Raw genomic sequence first — 18,127 nt, forward strand, 5'->3', positions numbered from 1 at the left:
AAATAAGGAACATGATTAGTAATCTATCGGTGCTTGGATACCAACCCAAAAGCAAGAGAAAAAGGGAGTGAGCCTAATGCCCACAACCCCTTTTAGGAGCAAAGCTGCACACCGTGCAGCACACTAGTTTCTCTCTGAAGCATTTTTAAAAGTCTTCTGTGGAACGGTGGAGTTGTTCTGAACTTTGTCCTGAATGCAGAAAAATGGGGAAAAAAGGGAGTTTCCTCTGTAAAAGTCGGGGGCTGATGATTAAGCACTGGGGCTATCAACTTGAACTCAAGTTTTGAGAGCGCTGAACAGACAGAGGAAAGTCCACGTGAAATTCACATTTTGCATGTTTGCCTTTGAAAAAATGCCTGTCGAGTCTCCTGCCTCTTGCTCGTTCTCATTAAACCCAGGACTTCTCGGTGCTGTGAGGTTTCTGCATGCCGCGGGTGTGAGCCATTGCTCGGAGCGGTGCTCTGGGACTTGTAGTCTCTGTGTTTATATTTCAGCGCTACGCGTGATTAATCCTCCATTTCATTCATTGTCTTTTTACTTGTCTGCTACTGGGAACAGTAAATAAGAGGGAAGTTGTAACAAGAGCCTCCCTTTTATTCAGAGACCTTCTGTTTCCTGCAGGCTGGCGGCTTCAAAAAAAATCACAGCTCCATTGTGCTCCAAAGTCATATTAAGTGATTCAGATGGAAAGGAAAACCCGCATCAGTAGGAACAGGGGACAAAAAGAGGAGCATCGAGGCCGACGGACCAGGGACACTGATCCCGGGTGGTAGCACATCCCAAGGATGCTGCACCCTGTGGCAGCACCGACATTATGGTTTTTCCCCCCATTTTGTGGGTCTGTGGAAGGTGGGAGCCGCTCCCAGCATTAGGGGTGCTTTGGTGGGTGTCCCCGAGCACCCCTGGCACCACAGGAATGGCACTGATTGCCTGGGGGTGGTGGGGCAGCAGGACGACCCTCCTGTCCAATCTGGGGAGCACAGATCCAGCCCCCAGCAGCCGGGGGGGAGGTGGACTCGCTTCTACCCCCCCCGGAGCGGGGCTGGCAGCGGTGGATGCCGGGCAGGGCAGGAGGAAGGGGCAGGGGCACCGCCGGGTGACCCCCGGGGCAGAGGCAGGGAGGCAGAGCCCGGGTGCTCCTGCACAGAGGCAGAGCGTGCAGCGCTCGAGATGGTGTTGCCGTTGCTAAACATCTGGTATAAATGCTCCCCCAAAATAGATCATTTCCTTCTTCCACCTCAAAGGAAACGGCGTTGGAAGGAGGCTCAGTCGCAGCCGGGCCGGGCCGGTGCAAGGAGGGGTCCCTGTCGCAGGGGGGCTCACTGGCAGCCTCCCACTGGGAGCCGGTTACACATCCTGGAGTGCGACTCTGGGACGAGCCACCAGTCCCAGGCAGGACCCAAGGGGTCAGTCCTGTGAAATGCCCAAACACCCACGCGGGTCCTGCGCCCGCCAGCCCCCCGTGAGCAGAAACCCACCAGCACTTTGCCATCGGTGGCTGGTATAGCAAACCGAACCCTCCCGTCCCCAAAACCTGCCCTTAAAGCTGCTCCCGTGCCAAGGGGCTCCGGCTGTGATCAATCCCCACCTGCATTTTCCGGTATCGGTTTTACAAATACAATGCTTGCTCAGGACATCTTCCTTATTGGAAGGTGTCAGTAGAAATGTGTGTCAACAGAACTAAAACGAGCGCAAGCGCCGCTACAGGCAAGTCTGATAATAAAACATGAGTCACTGTTATTCAACCATTTACTAATGCACATTTTGCAAGAAAGTTATCTCTTCTAGGAATCGTCACCACACAAATTTGAGAGGGTTTTTTTTGTAAAAAGAGCGCCGTGATTTTGCTTTTTACTGCGTAGCTGGCAAGTCTTCACGGGGCTCGTGCCTGTGATCCCTATCTGCAGCCCGCCGCCCCGCTCCCTTTGCATCTCCATTTCAAACGCGGGCACGAGCCCCTCGCCCTGGAGTGACCCCACTTACGCTCTCCATGGCGCAGCCGTGGGCAGGAGCCTGCCAGCCTTTCAATGCCGTCCTTCCGCCCGGCAGTTTTCATGCCCAACATCTCCCCGGTACCAGGAGCAAGCCTGCAGCAAGGAGGGGGCTGCCAGGGCCCCCCGGCTGCCATCGGTACCCCCGCACTGCTGCAAGCCTGCATCATCTGTAGTGCCACTGGCTGGCGTTAGTTTAGGGGATGGGCATTTTCCCCCTGGGCTGGGCTGAGGAAGAGTGTGGTCAACCCCAGCGCTTCAGCAAGGGAGACTTTTTCCCATAAAGGTATTATTTGCGTTGCTTTCTTGCGGTTCCATTTGGGAAGGAGCAGGAGGTGTCAGGGATGTTGCACCTCGGCTGGAATTTCTTCCCAGACATTTCTTCGAAAATGTTATTTTTATTCTCGATACCAAATGCACTTGCCAACCGTCGCGGCACGTGTCCTCGGTTTCCCCTCGATGAGCCTAATTTTTTGAACGGCATCTTGCAAAGAGCATTCAAATGGTGACCTCTTACTGCTGTCAGGTGTGCGGGGAGCTGGGTCCTTTCCAGGCACTCAGGCTGTAGCGTTCGGTCTTCCCTGTTTTTATTGAAGAACTTTTGGGAGGTCAGAAATGTGTGATTTGAGCTTTTGCCGCTTTAGTAGATGAAAGGCTGCTGGAAGCATTAGGATGAACTTCCTTTGTGCCAAATGCCGGTCATTTAAGTCAAACACATTTTAAAAACATAAGCAAGATTTTAAAAGGTGTAGCTAAGAAACTCACACACTTGCCCGTCTTGCTCGCTCCTCGCTGCTCCGCCGTCTCACCGCTTAGCTTGATCTCGAGCACTCCTGCTGCAGGGAAGGCTTGAGCTTCTGATGTAGCAAACAGGTAGACTAAGCTCATTTATAGTTTAAGTCTTTCATTCCATCATAAAGTGGCAAAAGGGAAGGCTTGTCTCTCTTGCGGGTCACCTCTAACAGCAATTGCTTCAGCAAGATGGATTTCAAAATTAGGTGCTCTCGAAGCAGAAGCCACGCTGTATTTTTCAACAGCACAAAGCAGCTGTAACAGCAATCTGACCTTCATTCTTAATAATAAATTCACTGGGGGAAAAAATCCATCTTTGTTTTTCTGCTTGAAGTACTGTCAAAAGAAAAGCCGGGGCAAAACATATACAAAACAAAAATATAAGACACCTTCTGCAAAATGATACAAAACTCTCGGAGATTTACTTTTCCTATTTTTTCACTCAAACATTGGAAGAAAGTCTGACAGCTTGTCCACAAGTACATTATTTTGGAATAAAGGCTGGTGTTAATTTAAAGTGAACCTATTCTAGACGAAATTAATACAATCTCAAAGCGTTTTTCAGATGTAGGGTGCAATCCAGTAGCAAACTCTGGGGAAAAGTTTATCGATAAACACCCACATTTAGGCACTGCATTGGACTAGCTCATTTGTAAAACGTCCCTTAACGTATTTCAGGGGCTAAAATAATGTCTATCGCAGCCTGCCAAAGGAAAATGTCACACACAGTTATTTTCTTCTAAAGCAGCCCCAAAAAGATGTGATCTGTAGTCAAGTGCAGCGTGATGGTAAGCCAAAGAATATAATGAAGGAACGTTGTGTGAAAATACTTGGCATTTTACTGTTATTAATGAAACGATCGGTACGTTTGTGTCCTAAAAGCCTGTAGCTGGTCAGCGGCTACTGGCAGAGCTTGGAAATGGTGAAAATTAATCGTCTCTTGCATTAAATACTATCTTTGTATTTTGCCATGTCTTCATTACAGAGTCGGTATTGAATAACGCGTTATAACCCAGCCGCGTACATCGGCTTTATTCCTTTTGTTTTCTGTCAGGCATAGCTGGGAAGGCAAAACGGGAATGTTTATTCTAACTAGCAGGTTTAACCTTTAGGCTAGCAAGAATTAGGAAAGGTTTCTTTTCAAGCTCAGCTTGTCACCCATCTAGAGAACCTAATGCTGTGGCTGCAGTCAGCCCGGCTCCTCTTCTGGCGGAGTTACTCAAACCCATCTTCCCACTTTGTAGCAAGCCTAAACCCAGCTATTACTCAGCCTTTTCTCCGTCGCAATGGACTTGTTACACCGATAAAAGGAGCTGTCAAGGGGCTCGGTGTCAGCAGTGCCAGCATCACCTTAATTAAGCTGCAGAAATCTTTTCAGCCACTTGATAGCCGTTACTTCAGGTTTCTAGGGTCCCGTCTGCCTGGACAGAAACATTTTGTTAAATAAGCTCAACTTCTTGCTAGAGCTGATGTGATCACTGAAAGCACGGCAGAAGGGATGAACGCTGTCCGTACACTTAGCTAAACCAGTCTAAAATTACAGAGCGTACCTAGAAAGCAGGTGGCTGCAACTGCAGCTCCTTTCGGGACCAACTCGAGATAAGCAAAATCGGTATGGCTTCATTTGGCATTTAAGACATCGTAACTACTACTTATTAACATTCAAGTTCTCTCCAAACCAATCCCTGTTTTTTTTCTAACAGGAAAAGCCTTTTTTTCCTCTACATCAAGCATTTATGTGAAGGTTAAAGCCCTAGGAAACACTTTTCGTTTTGACAGCGATGCCAGTGCTGTCCAGTTCCCTTATAGGGAACCACTGCCCAAACGGTTGCAATTTCACATCCCCCAGCAAGCACCAACTTCTGAAGATCACAGGCAGGCAGACTCAAGCAAAAGCGACAGCGATAACTGACCTCAGATCAGGTAATCTTGTAGCAGCCAAGTCTGACCTAGCAGTGCCCAGAATCAGGCGGAGTGTCGACTAAGAGGATTATTTAACTGCTGGAGCTCGCAGGGGACCACAGCCAGGCAACAGGGAGGTCCTTTCCAGCAACAACTCTCAGAAGCTCTTACTTTAAAAGGAGAATTAGCCTACCTACCTATGGTATTCCCTTCCAGAAATAGCAGTTTCATTGTTTCAAAACAGTTTTTCTAGAAGACACAAGTGAAGACTTCAGTCTGATACACGTGTGCAAGCTCCGCTGATTTACAGGCAGGTACCAAGCGCTCACGAGAAAACCATGCCCGTTCTGGAGAGCTCTGGAGGCTTTGGTACACCTCCCAGCCATCATCAGCCTCTGCAGCGTAGTACCGGGGGCTCTTTTCCTCAGAAAGTAGCATTTATAATTATTACATTACCTACCCTCTTCAGCCTTGAGCGTGCTCTGTTTGTTATCAATGTGCTAACCCCAAAGATAAAGGCAAACGCCATGCCTGGCTGCTGGGTAAGCGCTTGCTACTCCTCTTTTACGATCAGCTGAATCCTCTAGGTTACTTCTGTCAACATCAAGCACCGAGAACAAAGGCACAAGATTAGAGGGATCTCATTAAGTATGTTTGTTCCAAGAACAAGAAATGTGTCTACTTTCCTCTGATGACCTGGGGAAACAAAAAAACCCTTCAGCACAGAAAACTTATTTGTAATCAGTTATGAGCATTTGAATGGGCAATCTCCAGTTTAAGAAGAAAAAAACCCTAAAATCCGTCCTAAGCTTTCTATATCGAGGCTTTGTGCACAGCATCGTTCTTCTGTTTGAAACAGAAAGCAGGGATGTACGTATCTGAAAACGCCAACACACACACAACAAAAGCCCTTAGGATATGAAGTGAGCCATTTAACTAAGTATTTAAAACCTCTGCAATTATTAGTTTATTAGTATCATCCAGGATTCAGATGTTCAATATTTCTCCTGAAGTTATACATAAATGCAAATTGAAATAAGAATCTGAAAGTCAAAATTGTATAACAAAACAATACTCCATCACAAAAGCGTGTAAAATTACAAGAATGCTTTTTTTTTTTTTTTTTTAAACACTGGCACTTAAGAGAACCATAATTTTGTAACCACAAAATTGCCAAATTGTCCCCCAAACTGGTAAGCAGGTATATGTGAAAATAGTTACAGTTGCCAGCACTTGAAGTTTTACTAAATATGCAAAAAAACCCTTAGCTTTGGTTTTGGAAGAGAACTGTATTTGACCAAATTAGACATTGTTGGTATACCATAAACATTTCACTTTTTAATGCAAAATTTAATAAAATGTACTTTTCCATACAGCTATATTTAACTTAAAAATGGGCAAACATCAAGAGTGCGGTATAAAACCTAACAGGAAAAATACATCTTATCTCATTTTCAATTTGAGACAATATACAACTTTGTTTAAAGGGCTAAAACTAGAATTTCAAGAATACAAATATGAATTTACATAGATTTAACAAATAATAATGGTACCATTTATAGAAATCTTAGAAAGAAAAATCATTTCTCATGGGCCATTTGCTACCAGGAGAGTTTCATGGTATAAAGCCCGTGGCCATCACCAGACCTGTCACCAAAAAATAATATGGTAATTTCATGCTTTTAACTTTACACATTTTAGGTATGCTCATCGCTCGCTAGTGTTCAGAGATTTACAAATACAACTTCCATTACATGGTAACGGAGTCACACATGTAAATTTCTCTACACCGGATGGACATACACTCTTCCTATGGGTCCTTCTAGGACAAAATTTAACATTCCCTCCCTCCCCCCCCACCCCACCCCCACCCCCCCTCCCCGAAGTATTTAATTTCTGTAAAATTGAACTCTATACTTCTCAACTCTCCAAGACTGGTAAACTCATGCAACTCAATAGAATATTACATTTCACAAAAATCTGAACAAGTATCAGTTTGTTGAGATTGAATTTTTTGTTTTGTTTCCAGTTACGGAAGAATATTCTTTCACCATATGCCTATATATTTCTTTTCTTACCCTATCATGATTATGCAGGGTATGCAGATCAAAGCTTTGTTTATCAGCTGGTTATATGAAAGATGAAAACTGTAATATTCCCGTGATCCCATACGGGCATTCAATAAAGCAAAAGATGAGTTCCCCTCAAAAAAAAAAAAAAAAAAAAAAAAAGAGAGAGAGAGAGAAAAGAAAAAGTATGATTTTTCAAGGGCACCTATTAAAAGGACAACAATACTAATAAAAAAAATTGTATTTACTTAGAAGCATTCAGAATGTCAACAAAACAGCTGCAACTTTTTTCTTTTCCTTTTTGCAATTACAGAGTGGTATTCAGTTAACAGAACAACAATTATTTTTAGGATGCATCGGAGACAACTGAAGATGAAAAATGAACTACATCCCCATATATAACTAATTTGTGCTGTGCACCAACAAGAACCTGCTTTAAAACTCCCATGCCAATTTACAACCCCCACACTGTACCAGGCAAGGTTAGTGGCCATTGAAATACCACTAAGGACAGGGCTATCTAAAGACACATTCGGTAGTGTGTTAACTATACAAAAAAAGAGACACTGTACAGTTTAAAAACAAATCTTACACAGCCTTACATTTCAATTTTTTTTTCTTTAAAAGGAGTGAGTTGTGTACAGGGGGGTTAAATGCTTTATAGACAAGAAAGAAATTGCTCTAAGAGAGACTTATTCATCATCATCATCATCTTCATCCTCCTCCTCTTCCTCCTCTTCATCATCTTCATCCTCTTCATCTTCATCCTCATCTTCCTCCTCCTCCTTCTTCTTCTTGCTCTTCTCAGCCTTGGCAACTACTTTTTTGCCTGCATCAACCTTCCCTTTGGCCCGGTATGCAGCAATATCCTTGGAGGAGAAAAGCAGGAAGAATCTCTCAAAGATTTAACCAGCCAAGAGCTCTGAGCAACTTCCAAACGGTACTTGTGAAACCGGAGCCACCCAGGTATCTGCCCCTTCTCCGCATCCTCTGGGCTAGGACCGGGAGCTGTAGCTTCAGTTACGAGGTGAACTGAGGCCCAACGCCAAAGAAAGGGGAACCCTCTAACGCAGAATGATACTGGCGCGCTGCAACACGCTGCTTACGGCTGCTGAGGCGTCTCTGCTCTTAGGCTTCTGGGAACAGGTTGGAAAAGCTGCTGCCTCGGGCGGTAAAGGCACAGCTGAGCCCACTATCCCATAAGGAAATGAAGTAGGGAGACCTCTTAAGGTCCCTTTCTAGCCCTACCTTCTATGATGCCTAGAGAAACGCACAGGAAAGTCCTTGTTTGAGGCACAAAATTGTAATTAGCCATCCGAAACACATTAGAATGACATGGCCTAATATTTGCAATGTTATGCCTCAGCGAAGAGCAATTATACAGAATACTGCCTGACTGAAGTTTACAAAATAAAAGGTAGAAGAACTTGATTAAAGGGTAGACAGTGCCACCTTCTGCATGCAATAAATTTATTCTAGTGGTTTATAACGCACAAAATTCAGTTCCTGTTATAGGGAAGTCAAACTGTACCTGGAAGACCAAGCCAGAAAAACGGTTAGACTTCTCGACTTTGTGCCAAAATAATAAAAACAATTACATAACAGATTTGATCTACAGGACTTAAACACACCAGCTACAGAGAAATGTCAACACCTTTACGTGGATGGTCCAAATCTTCAAGTATTCCCCACCCAGTAAACATTACACCACTAATCTTACAGTTCCCTCAGACTCCCTTAAAGCTTAGCGTGAAACTTGCAGAAGATACCACATCCACTGAGTCAAAGGCCAAACAGTGAAATATTAAGATTACTGCACCTTAAAACCCCATTTGTAAGCATAAGAAATAAAGACAATACTAGTGAAGATTAAAATATCTGGGAAGAAAGATGAATAATTCTACCATTTAAAAAGTCTCTTATGAGTTGCCTTGGCTGTATGTACAAACAATTACCATGCTGAAGAGTTTAAGTTGCACAGGAAGGACAATATGGGAAAGCTTCTAGACCTGCAGTTCCGCTCCAGCACATAATTAGGACTCAAAGGGGCCACCTTGTCACTACAACGCTACAATTTTAAGGTGGTTTTGTTTGCCAGCAAGAGAAATACCCAGAGGAAGGTCACGGCACACAACTGGATATACGTGGTATACATTAGCTATAGGTGGTTGCTGACCCGCTGTAAAGCATCATCAGAGGAGGCTAACATTCATTCCCCTCCCCTTACTTTCCTCGTATTGGGATGGGAATCTGCCTCTGGAAATAAACACACATGTAGCACTACCCTGTGCATGCAACACATTTCTAGAGCTCCAATTATGATGACGGGATTTAGCTTTAATAATTCAAGAAATTTTATGACATGCTGCTTCATATGTATTATTAACTATGTTAATTACTAGAAAGGAGATGGACACAAAACAGGTACAGGAAAAACACGTGTCTAAAACTAGCATCTCATTCGTGTTCTGACATTATCCCAAGAATAAATTAAAAAAAAAAAAAGCATCTATGTGTATCAATTATCCTAATGTTCAGGGACGCTCACCAATACCTCCAAAATTAGGGAGAACCAATTTATTCTTTACTGGCATTATAGGTATAATGTAATACATACTAAGTTGGTAGTATATACATACTACCAACTTAACTCAGATATTGCTGTGACCTACTGTTTCAGTAACAATACAGACACCGTGGTATCTATTAAACCATCACTGATGGTCCTAAATTACAGATGAATGCAAATAGTTCAACACAAAGGACTGCAATTTAGTGTTTTATAGTAATAAACCGTATGCTCCCTTACGTGCTACTTTCCAACAAATATCATGGTATTTGTCATTAGCATTAGCATTATAATTTGCAACATCAGGTACCAGAGTACATGAGACGGAAAAACACATCTAAACTGAGGCCTGACCTCCCCAAACCATCTCCATAAATGTCAATGTTACCTTTTCATACTTCTCCTTCAGTTTAGCAGCCTTTTTTTCATAAGGCTGTTTATCATCTGCAGCGGTGTTGTTCCACATCTCTCCCAGTTTCTTTGCAACATCCCCAATGGACAGACCGGGATGTTCTCCTTTGATTTTTGGACGAAACTCAGAGCAAAACAAGAAAAAAGCCGAACTACAGAGGGGGGCGGGGGCAGGGGGGAGAAAGAAGATTATTTTAATTTTAATTAAATTTTGTGACCTTTGTTAATGTTTCTTAAGAGTGTTTTGGAAAAGCACCTAGAAGTGAGACAAACGTTAATTACAATAGAAGGTATTAGAACTGAATAAACTACTTTGAAAACGTAACACATCCTTGTCTCTTAAGTAATGCCGCACATCTGGTCCCATTTTTGGCAGGACCTCCAGAAGGGCAAACTTTACATACCATATGCAGAGAAAATCTTAAAAAAGGAGAATGAGCGAATGATACCAGGGGAGCAAATGGTATGTCAGAACTGTTAAAGGCAGAGAAGCTGCAATATTTGTTATGAAAATGAGGATTTCCAGATGACAGCATCAGCCCAAATATGAACATTCACTTGTACAGGAACTTCCCCGTTCCCTTCAGCATTAGCTCCATTTAAAACACACACAAAAATGTGTTGCTACACAGTACCCGTGTCTAGTACCAGGTGAATCTGAAGTCAGTAGTCTTTATGTAGTGACTGAAGTTTTAATTCTCCAAGCTGTTTTTTGTGCAAGATCATCCCTCTAACTTGTTCTGTGCAAAAGCCTCTTAATTTTAAATGGACTGCCAATCAAAAATTCTGCTCAAGCCAACAGGTAGGGAGAGCAGGGCCTGAAATATTTTACTGCCATTTTACACTAGAATTACCCTCTTAACAGAAACTGGAAACAGCAGTCAGAACTGCATGTCGCCGATTTTTGCATCCACTTTTAAAGGCTGACGTTATTCCAGCTTAGACGAAGAGGGCCAACCTGAAACCATAAACCTGTAATTCGTAACTACAATTTCAACCTATCTTTACGTCACTGGTCAGGAAAATCACGTAGTCTTGTATTTCTGAAGCTCCTAAACCTGGATAAAATGATCATTTTACAGATACATTCCAGTGTGATGGTCCCGAACAAGACAAACTAACTAGAAATCTACTTACGGAGGCCTCTTAGGTGCATTTGGATCCTTGAACTTCTTTTTTGTTTCCCCCTTAGGTGGTACATAGTTTTTCATTTCTTTTTCATAACGAAGCTTGTCAGCCTTTGCCATATCTTCAAACTTCCCTTTCTCCTTAGAAGACATAGTCTGGAAGGCAATTAGAATCACAGAATATCTCAAGTTGGAAGGGACCCATAAGGATCAAAACAGTATTTCAAGATTCAAAAGCATATCCAAGTCCATTCCAAAATTTCAGTTGAGGGAGCTAAAGGTAAGGCAAGAACAACAGATAGTTACCACTGATCTTACAACTGCACTTCATACTTATCTAAAACCTGAACTTTTAAAGAAATAATTTACAGCCTCGAATAGTATTTCACACAAAGCAATCGTTTAAGGTTTTGTGGTTTTGAAGCAGTTTTCCTACCTTCCATCGTTCTGAGCATTTTTTTGAGAACTCTGAAAAGTTCACTGAAGCATCTGGATGTTTCTTCTTGTGCTCCTCCCGGCAGGTTTGCACAAAGAAGGCGTATGAAGACATTTTACCTCTCGGCTTCTTAGGATCGCCTTTGCCCATTTTTGATGATTTTCTGTAACAAAGCAAGAAAAGACACCTTCAAAACTTTTACTTTTTACAAACCAATGTAGGAAGTAAGCCACAACGAAGGATCATGCCAAACAAGACCCGTCAGAGCAGTATTCCAAAATCACACAACAGGAAGAAGCTTCTCTTCTAGAAAATTAACTAAAGATTTCTGCCACTGCTGTTTGAGGTGACCGGGACACAAGCAACCTGAAATCTCAAAGGACCTTCAAAACGTGCAGTTCTGGTCTCCTGCGAACAAAAATGTCCCTTCCAAGCAATGCGAAAGCAAGTACTAGCACTGGTGCAGTGCAGACTGCACTCCTTGATTACAGCTAGTGTATCAATCCTATGCTTAGAAGGAATAAATTATACTGAAAGACGGAGCAAAAAAGTACCTGAGCATCCCGTCTCAGCTGGCTTTATGGGTTACTAATATTTTTCTTCCTAAAGGCCGTATTTCTATCCTCCTCCCCTGTAGGCCTTGGGTGCTCATTTGCAAAAAATATATATTTTTTTAATTATTATTTTTGTATGCCATGTATTATCACTCTCCTTTATGCGTACTGCAAAAACCTACTCTCTCTTTGTACGTATACCTAGAAATACAGGAATGAAACACCGCACTCGGTCAAACATGTTATAACCAAGCCAGAGACGCTAAAAGTATGACATTTACATATGACTAGCAAAGCTGTGCTCAACGCGAGGACTATCTGACTCTTTCAGGGACTGAGAGGGAATGAAAAATACCTCCCTGGAACTTTCACACCCAAGTCAGACATTCAGAGTATTTCTTCATAGCTCCCTGGAAAAAGACACTTGCACCCTGACAAACCCTGCTCTTCAGCAGGAATTAAAAGAAAAAAAAAATGTTTCAAAAAAAAAAAAAAAGCACAAGCACCGCCTGCCCGTACTGCCACAGAAGCAGTATTTCCTATCGGTTTGGTGGATAGACAGAAACAGATTTCTGCTCTGTGACTAAACACGTCCGGTTTGAAGTTTCTATCAAGTAAACAAGAGGGCTGCAGAACCAGGAGCCGCTCCTGCCTGCCATGGAGACCTTTCCAGAGCCAGCCGGCAGCCGGGGCTCGGCTAGCGGCTGGGGCACTTCCCGCTGGCTGTGGGGGGAAGGCGGTGAGGGCCGGGGGGGACGGGGCAGGGGTGGTTCAGAGGTGTGGAGTGACTGTGGGAAGGATCAGACACCGTGACCCAAGCGCTGCGACCGTGAGCTGGCGTTTAAAAGCCTCCTTCCCGCCATTTTGGACGCTTCCCCCGTGAGGGGGCCTGAGGAAAACTTCAGAAGTCCCCCAAGAGACCTGTTGGGGGTGCGGGGGGAGAAGAAGAGGGGGGGAAAAAAAAATTAAAAAAGAGTCCCGTTATTAGGGAAAAGCTGTGGAAGTTCTGTGTTCATGCGAGGGCTCGTGGGCGGCAAGCACATGCCCAGGAGCCGGCCACCGGGGCTGCGGCTTCCCGCAGGCGACGACCCCCGGTCCCGGCCGCCGCTCGCAGCCCCGGGACAAAGCGCCCTCCCGGCCGCCGCCCCCGTCCCCTCGCGACGGGGCGCGCCGTCCCCAGGCCTCCCCCGCTCCCCGCCGCCATGAGGCCTGGCCGGCGAGGCGAGGCGAGGCGCGGCCTGCCCGCCCGCGCGGCCTGCGCCGCCGCAGCGGCGGTGGCGGCCGCCATGGCGCAGGCTCCTGGCGGAGGAGGTCACCCGCCGCCGAGGCTCCTTCCATTTTGTGCGCTGAGGAGAGCGAGCCGCACCCCCTCCCCCCGCCACCACACCCCCCCACACCCCCCCCCCCCCGCGGCCCGGCGGGCGGAGCGGGGAGGCCAGGCCGCGGGACCCCCGCCGAGGGGCCGCGGCGGGGCCGGGCGGCGACCCCCGGCCCGCGGGGGCGCGGCGGCGGTAGCGGCTGGGCGGCGCGGAATGGCCGCTGCTGGCGTCGCCCGCGCCCGCCGCCGCGCAGAGAACATGGCTCCTTCCTCCCTTCCCTTCCCTTTGTGTGAGCGCGCCCGCTACCCTGGCGCACACGCTCAGCCATTGCAGCCGGGGGAGGGCGGGCGGGAGGGAGGGAGACGGGGGGAGGTGGGTGGGTGCGGGGGGAGCGGGGGGGTTGGGGGGGGGGGGCCGGCGCGCTTCCAGCGCCTGCCCGAGCCCCGGCGGAGCGGGCAGAGCCCCGGCGGGGACCCCCGCTCGCTCCCGCGCCCCGACGAGTTGTACAGCCCCTCGGCCGCGGGCCCCGCGCCCGGGCGAGCGGCGGCGGCTGGAAAAAAAAGTTCCCCCGAACTGCGCCCCCGCCCGCCCGAGCGCCTCTCTGCTCCGCCGCCGCCGCTCGCCTTGTTTTCTCGCTCGCGGCTCCCGTCAGCCATGTTACAGCCGGGCGGCCGCGGGGCCAGCGGCTCCCCGGCCCGCGCCCCGCTGCCCCCGCGCTCCTCGCGGCCCCGGCGGCGGCCGGCAGCGCGGCGCGGCCCGCCCGAAGCCCCCCGCCGCCTCGCTGCGCCTGTGCCCGCCGGCTGCCCCGCCGCCGCAGCGATGGCTACGGCGAGGCACCGTAAGCGGCTTACGGCGGGGCACGGCGCGGCCCGCGCCCCCCGCGGCGGACGACCCCCAGCCGCTCGTCCGTCCGTCCGTCGTCGTGTCCCCCCCCCCCCCCCCCCCCCCGCCCGGGCGGCTTCCTTCGCCCGTCTCCCTCCCTCCCGCCGCCCCGCTCCCGAAGTCGCCCGCCGCCCGCGCCCCCGGCGCCCCCGCCCCGCCCCGGCCCGGCCGGGGGGCTCGCCGCCCGGGAAGGGTCTCCCGGGCGCAGCCCGGCTCGCCTTTGTGTGCCGGCGCCCGAGCCGGCGCTGCCCCGCGCTCCGCGGCCAGGCAGCGGCGGCGGCACGGCGGGCAGCGCCGGCTCGCCGCCCGGCTGCGAGCGAGCGGGCGAGCGCGCCCGGCCGGCCCGGCGGCCCCCGGCGCGTACTCACCCGTGTCAGAGTCGGCACGCAGCCCTCGCTCGGCCCCGAGCCCCAGAGACGCTACCCCGGCCGCCCGCCCGGCCCCAGCGCTGCCTGGGTCCCTGTGCAGCCCGGTGCACCGCAATGGCTGTGAGAGCGGGATCGATACGCAGCCTCCTCACACTCTCAGCGCTGGTAACATTACTCTCAACACAGCCCCGTCCCCATTGGCTGCCGCCAAGCCAGCCGCCGCGCCGATTGGCCGAGGCCCTTCCATTGTCCTGACCAGAGAGCTCCGCCGATTGGGCGCCGCGCGGGACACGTCACCGAGGATTGAAAGGGCGCGCAAATATAAAAGTGAGTGGAGGGAGCCGGGCGGCGGCGGGATGCAGAGTTCCGAGGCGGCGGCGCGGCGCCCAGCCGCCGCCTGCGAGGAGCGCGGGCCGCCGCCGCCCCGCCCGCCGCTACCGCGGCTCCCCCGCCCCCGGGGCCGCCCCCCGCCGTCCCGGGGGGCCCCCCCCGCGCCCGGCCCCCGCCGCCCCGGGGGGAGCACGGCGCAGGGCGCCGGCGCCGCGGGCGCTCCCGCGCCGCCCCGGCCGCGCCGCCGTCCCCCCCGCCCCGTGCGGTACCTCCCCGGCGGGCCGCGCCGCCCCATTTCACAGACGCGGAAACTGAGGCGCGGGGCTCGGGGCAGCGGGGCCCGGGGCAGCGGGGCCCGGAGAGGCGAGCCCGCGTTTTCCGGCTCCTCTTGCCCGGCTTCAGCCGTCGCACGGCGCTGGCTGGCACACGGGCGCTGCCTTCTGCTGCGGCGGCGGCGGCGGCGTGCGCGGTTCTGCCTGCGCACACTGCGTTATGTGGTAGCTTAGGGTGTTTTTTTTCAGAAATTGGTAAATTATCTGTAAGAGCAAGGATAAGAAGGTCTTGGCTCTCTTCGTAACCCCCTGGGTGACGGGGAGCAGGCCGGGGTGGCCAGGCAGCTCCCCCAGTTCTCTGTGCTTCTGGAACGATGCCCCCGCACGCCAGCCCGGGCATCCCAGCGCAGAGGCAGGCTGAGCTGGTGGAACATTGGCAATCTGGGCCATATCTCACCTGCCCTTTGTTGCCACTCCTCTCCCTGCTTTTTTATAGTCACTTGCACTGTATGAATCATCTATAGAGGACTATCAAACAGAAGGAATACCCCTTTACGTCTGCTTTGCTGTTTATATCTACTTTACTGGTGCAATCGATGCTGGGAGGAGCACTGTTGTGATAAATCCAAAACCACTGACCTTCCCTGAAAGGCATTATTAGTACACCTAATGAAGTAACAGCAACTTGAATGAAGAGAGCTATATACAGGTGTACACATTAAAAACCGTTCTTACCTTGTATGTGTTGTTACGCTGGCAATATGAGTAGCAGGTAACATTAAGAGATGATCTGTACGATCCTCAAAAGTTTTGTAGGCCACCTAAACATGAAAACAGGACAAATCCTCATGTGCCAGACCACAAACCCTTCTGAAACTTCATGGATAGGAGAAGGTTTTAAGAGAACATGATAATTAAGTAGATTGTCAAAATCAACTATTTACACATGAATATTTGTGACCAATAATAAAATTTAAAATATTATCATCTGACAAAATAAAATAATTGATAAAGTCTCTACCTTTTCTTTGGTGGGACCATGGCTAATAGCATTCAGTAGCAGGAATTAACTACAGTGAAAAGTGAATCCTAGGAAGTCGTGCTTAAGGTCCCAAGCAAAACCAGCCTCTAAATCCAAGAACGATAATACCATGTACCTTTTCATTTAGCCCAACACTGCTTGCTTAGTTCTTACTAAGAGAGAAACTTAGAGAATACTAGTCTATAAACCTTAGGCCTATGCAAATGGAAAGCTGTACAAATACCGAGAATTAAAAAAAAGCCCCAAACCCACATCTTAAAGTCATAATTGTACCAATTTCCAGTGCAGCCAGGCCTAAGTTCAATAAACTAGCTTCCTCTTTCTTTAGATACGAATGTGATTAAAAAGAAACTAATATAATTATACTAGTACTACCTTACTGCGGACAGTTTTATGCTGGGATGGCTCAATTCTCTACTTGCTTGCACCCGTTAGGTGGACTGAATCATTTTAATTGTATCAGGAGAAGAGTCGTGATAAAATCCTGTGAAGATGCACCCAAGTGCTCACTTTGCATGGTTCATCTCTAGGAATTAAGCCACAGAAGAGGCTGCAAGAGATTTGCTTTGCCACACTGTTTGATGATCCTCGGACAAATCTTTGTGCTCGTTCTTCCTTCTTTAAGTGGGGTGGTATTTCTAAAATGCTCATAACACACTGTTACAACCAAAGCAAGTCTCAAATGAGCAGATCCCCTAGCAGATGCCATAGGTGCTGATCTGCTAGAAGGAGTTATCATAGTGGATGGAGCGCAGCGACACTCTTTACACTAAGTCTCGGTCCGGAGTGCTACACATTGATGACTGGTCTCTGTGCCACGTTGACATTTGTGTCATATTGGACGATGTGAAAAAAAATTGCGTTTTTTTTCCTCACTGGCTTACTTCTTTCAATACGCACACTACCACTAAGTCCCATGGAAATACTATATAGGATATAATAGGTTCCTGTTTAGGAAGCTGGCAGCACATGTTAAAGATACATTAAGCTGAGAGCTGTTCAGCCTCACAAGATGTAAACCAGCTCCCAATAAGCATCTGAATATGCAACAGGGCAACTTTATCATTCAAGAAGTTTATACCAGGGCTTCTTCTGAGTGTCATTCACACTTTCTACTCTTGTCCTCTGGCGATTCTCCCATCCAAGAAAACACTGACCTCTCCTCAAAGTCTTCCTAAGTTAACTGGGCCCCTCACCGCTGAGGAACAGGCCCCACAACTCATACACATTTTTACACATCTGCTGACAGAATATTTGTATTAGTATTCATCTGATCCCCTTAGTTAATCCAGAGTCCAGTAACTTCTGTTCTGCATCCAATGCCTGAGCCAGTTGCTGCTGCTTGGTTATGACTGTTGCCTCCTAACATTTCTCCTCCTCGAGCTGGTGCTTCTTTCGAGATACTGCCGGTGAGAGGGCAAACAAATTCCAAATCTTCTATCGCAATTATCAATCGTTTGGCAAGGCGGGGTGCTTTATGGAAGTCAAAGATCCTTCTAAGTAATAACCCTAATTCTAAAACTGCCTCATTTGTGAAGATGTGCCAACGGACACATGAAGACAGCAGTTCTGCTATCTGAAATCATGTGAAAATACATGAACAGTAAGGAACACTAATGTTTCTGTCTAAAGGAAAGTCTTTTTTTTTTTTGGCTGGTTTGCATCTTAAAATTTAAACCTTTACACAGGATATGGAGCAGAGGAAAACTGTAAAAAGCGCAAGTGTTTATGTGGCCTAGTGTGCAGGAGCTGATAGCTTTGCACATACTGAACTTCTTTAAAGTTTCTTCCATGAAAACCAGACCTGAAAGGAAGGAAAAGGAAAGCATTTATTCCCAGCTGTTGTCTAGAGCCAACAATTTAGTAAAAGGCGAGCAATGAGGAGGTTCTGATTACATGATGTATTCCTGTAAAGGTTTTCCTTCATTTCTGCTAGTTATATGCTAAGGCCTGTACAGGTTTTCATATTCCAGTGGGTTTCTTCTGCGGCCCTTGACGACAGAAATAAAAAGAATTTACTCATCAGTTGCAGACAGTAACATTTTTCACAGAAGCAGTATATG

The 18,127-nt window shown here is 48.0% G+C and overlaps 1 protein-coding gene across 1 annotated transcript; it reads right to left on the minus strand.

The window, feature by feature from the left end:
* Positions 1-6,977: 6,977 nt before the first annotated feature.
* HMGB1 (high mobility group box 1) lies at positions 6,978-14,571 on the minus strand. Its single transcript, XM_050907569.1, has 5 exons — positions 14,421-14,571; positions 11,298-11,460; positions 10,872-11,017; positions 9,712-9,886; positions 6,978-7,623 (listed from the first exon to the last, which is right to left on the minus strand). Exons 2-5 carry the CDS (start codon positions 11,445-11,447, stop codon positions 7,447-7,449), a joined length of 648 nt encoding a protein of 215 aa, XP_050763526.1. The 5' UTR covers positions 11,448-11,460; positions 14,421-14,571; the 3' UTR covers positions 6,978-7,446.
* Between the last annotated feature and the right edge of the window lie 3,556 nt (positions 14,572-18,127).

The sequence above is a fragment of the Gymnogyps californianus genome, chromosome 1, assembly GCF_018139145.2.
Source record: "Gymnogyps californianus isolate 813 chromosome 1, ASM1813914v2, whole genome shotgun sequence".
Taxonomy (NCBI): Eukaryota; Metazoa; Chordata; class Aves; order Accipitriformes; family Cathartidae; genus Gymnogyps; species Gymnogyps californianus.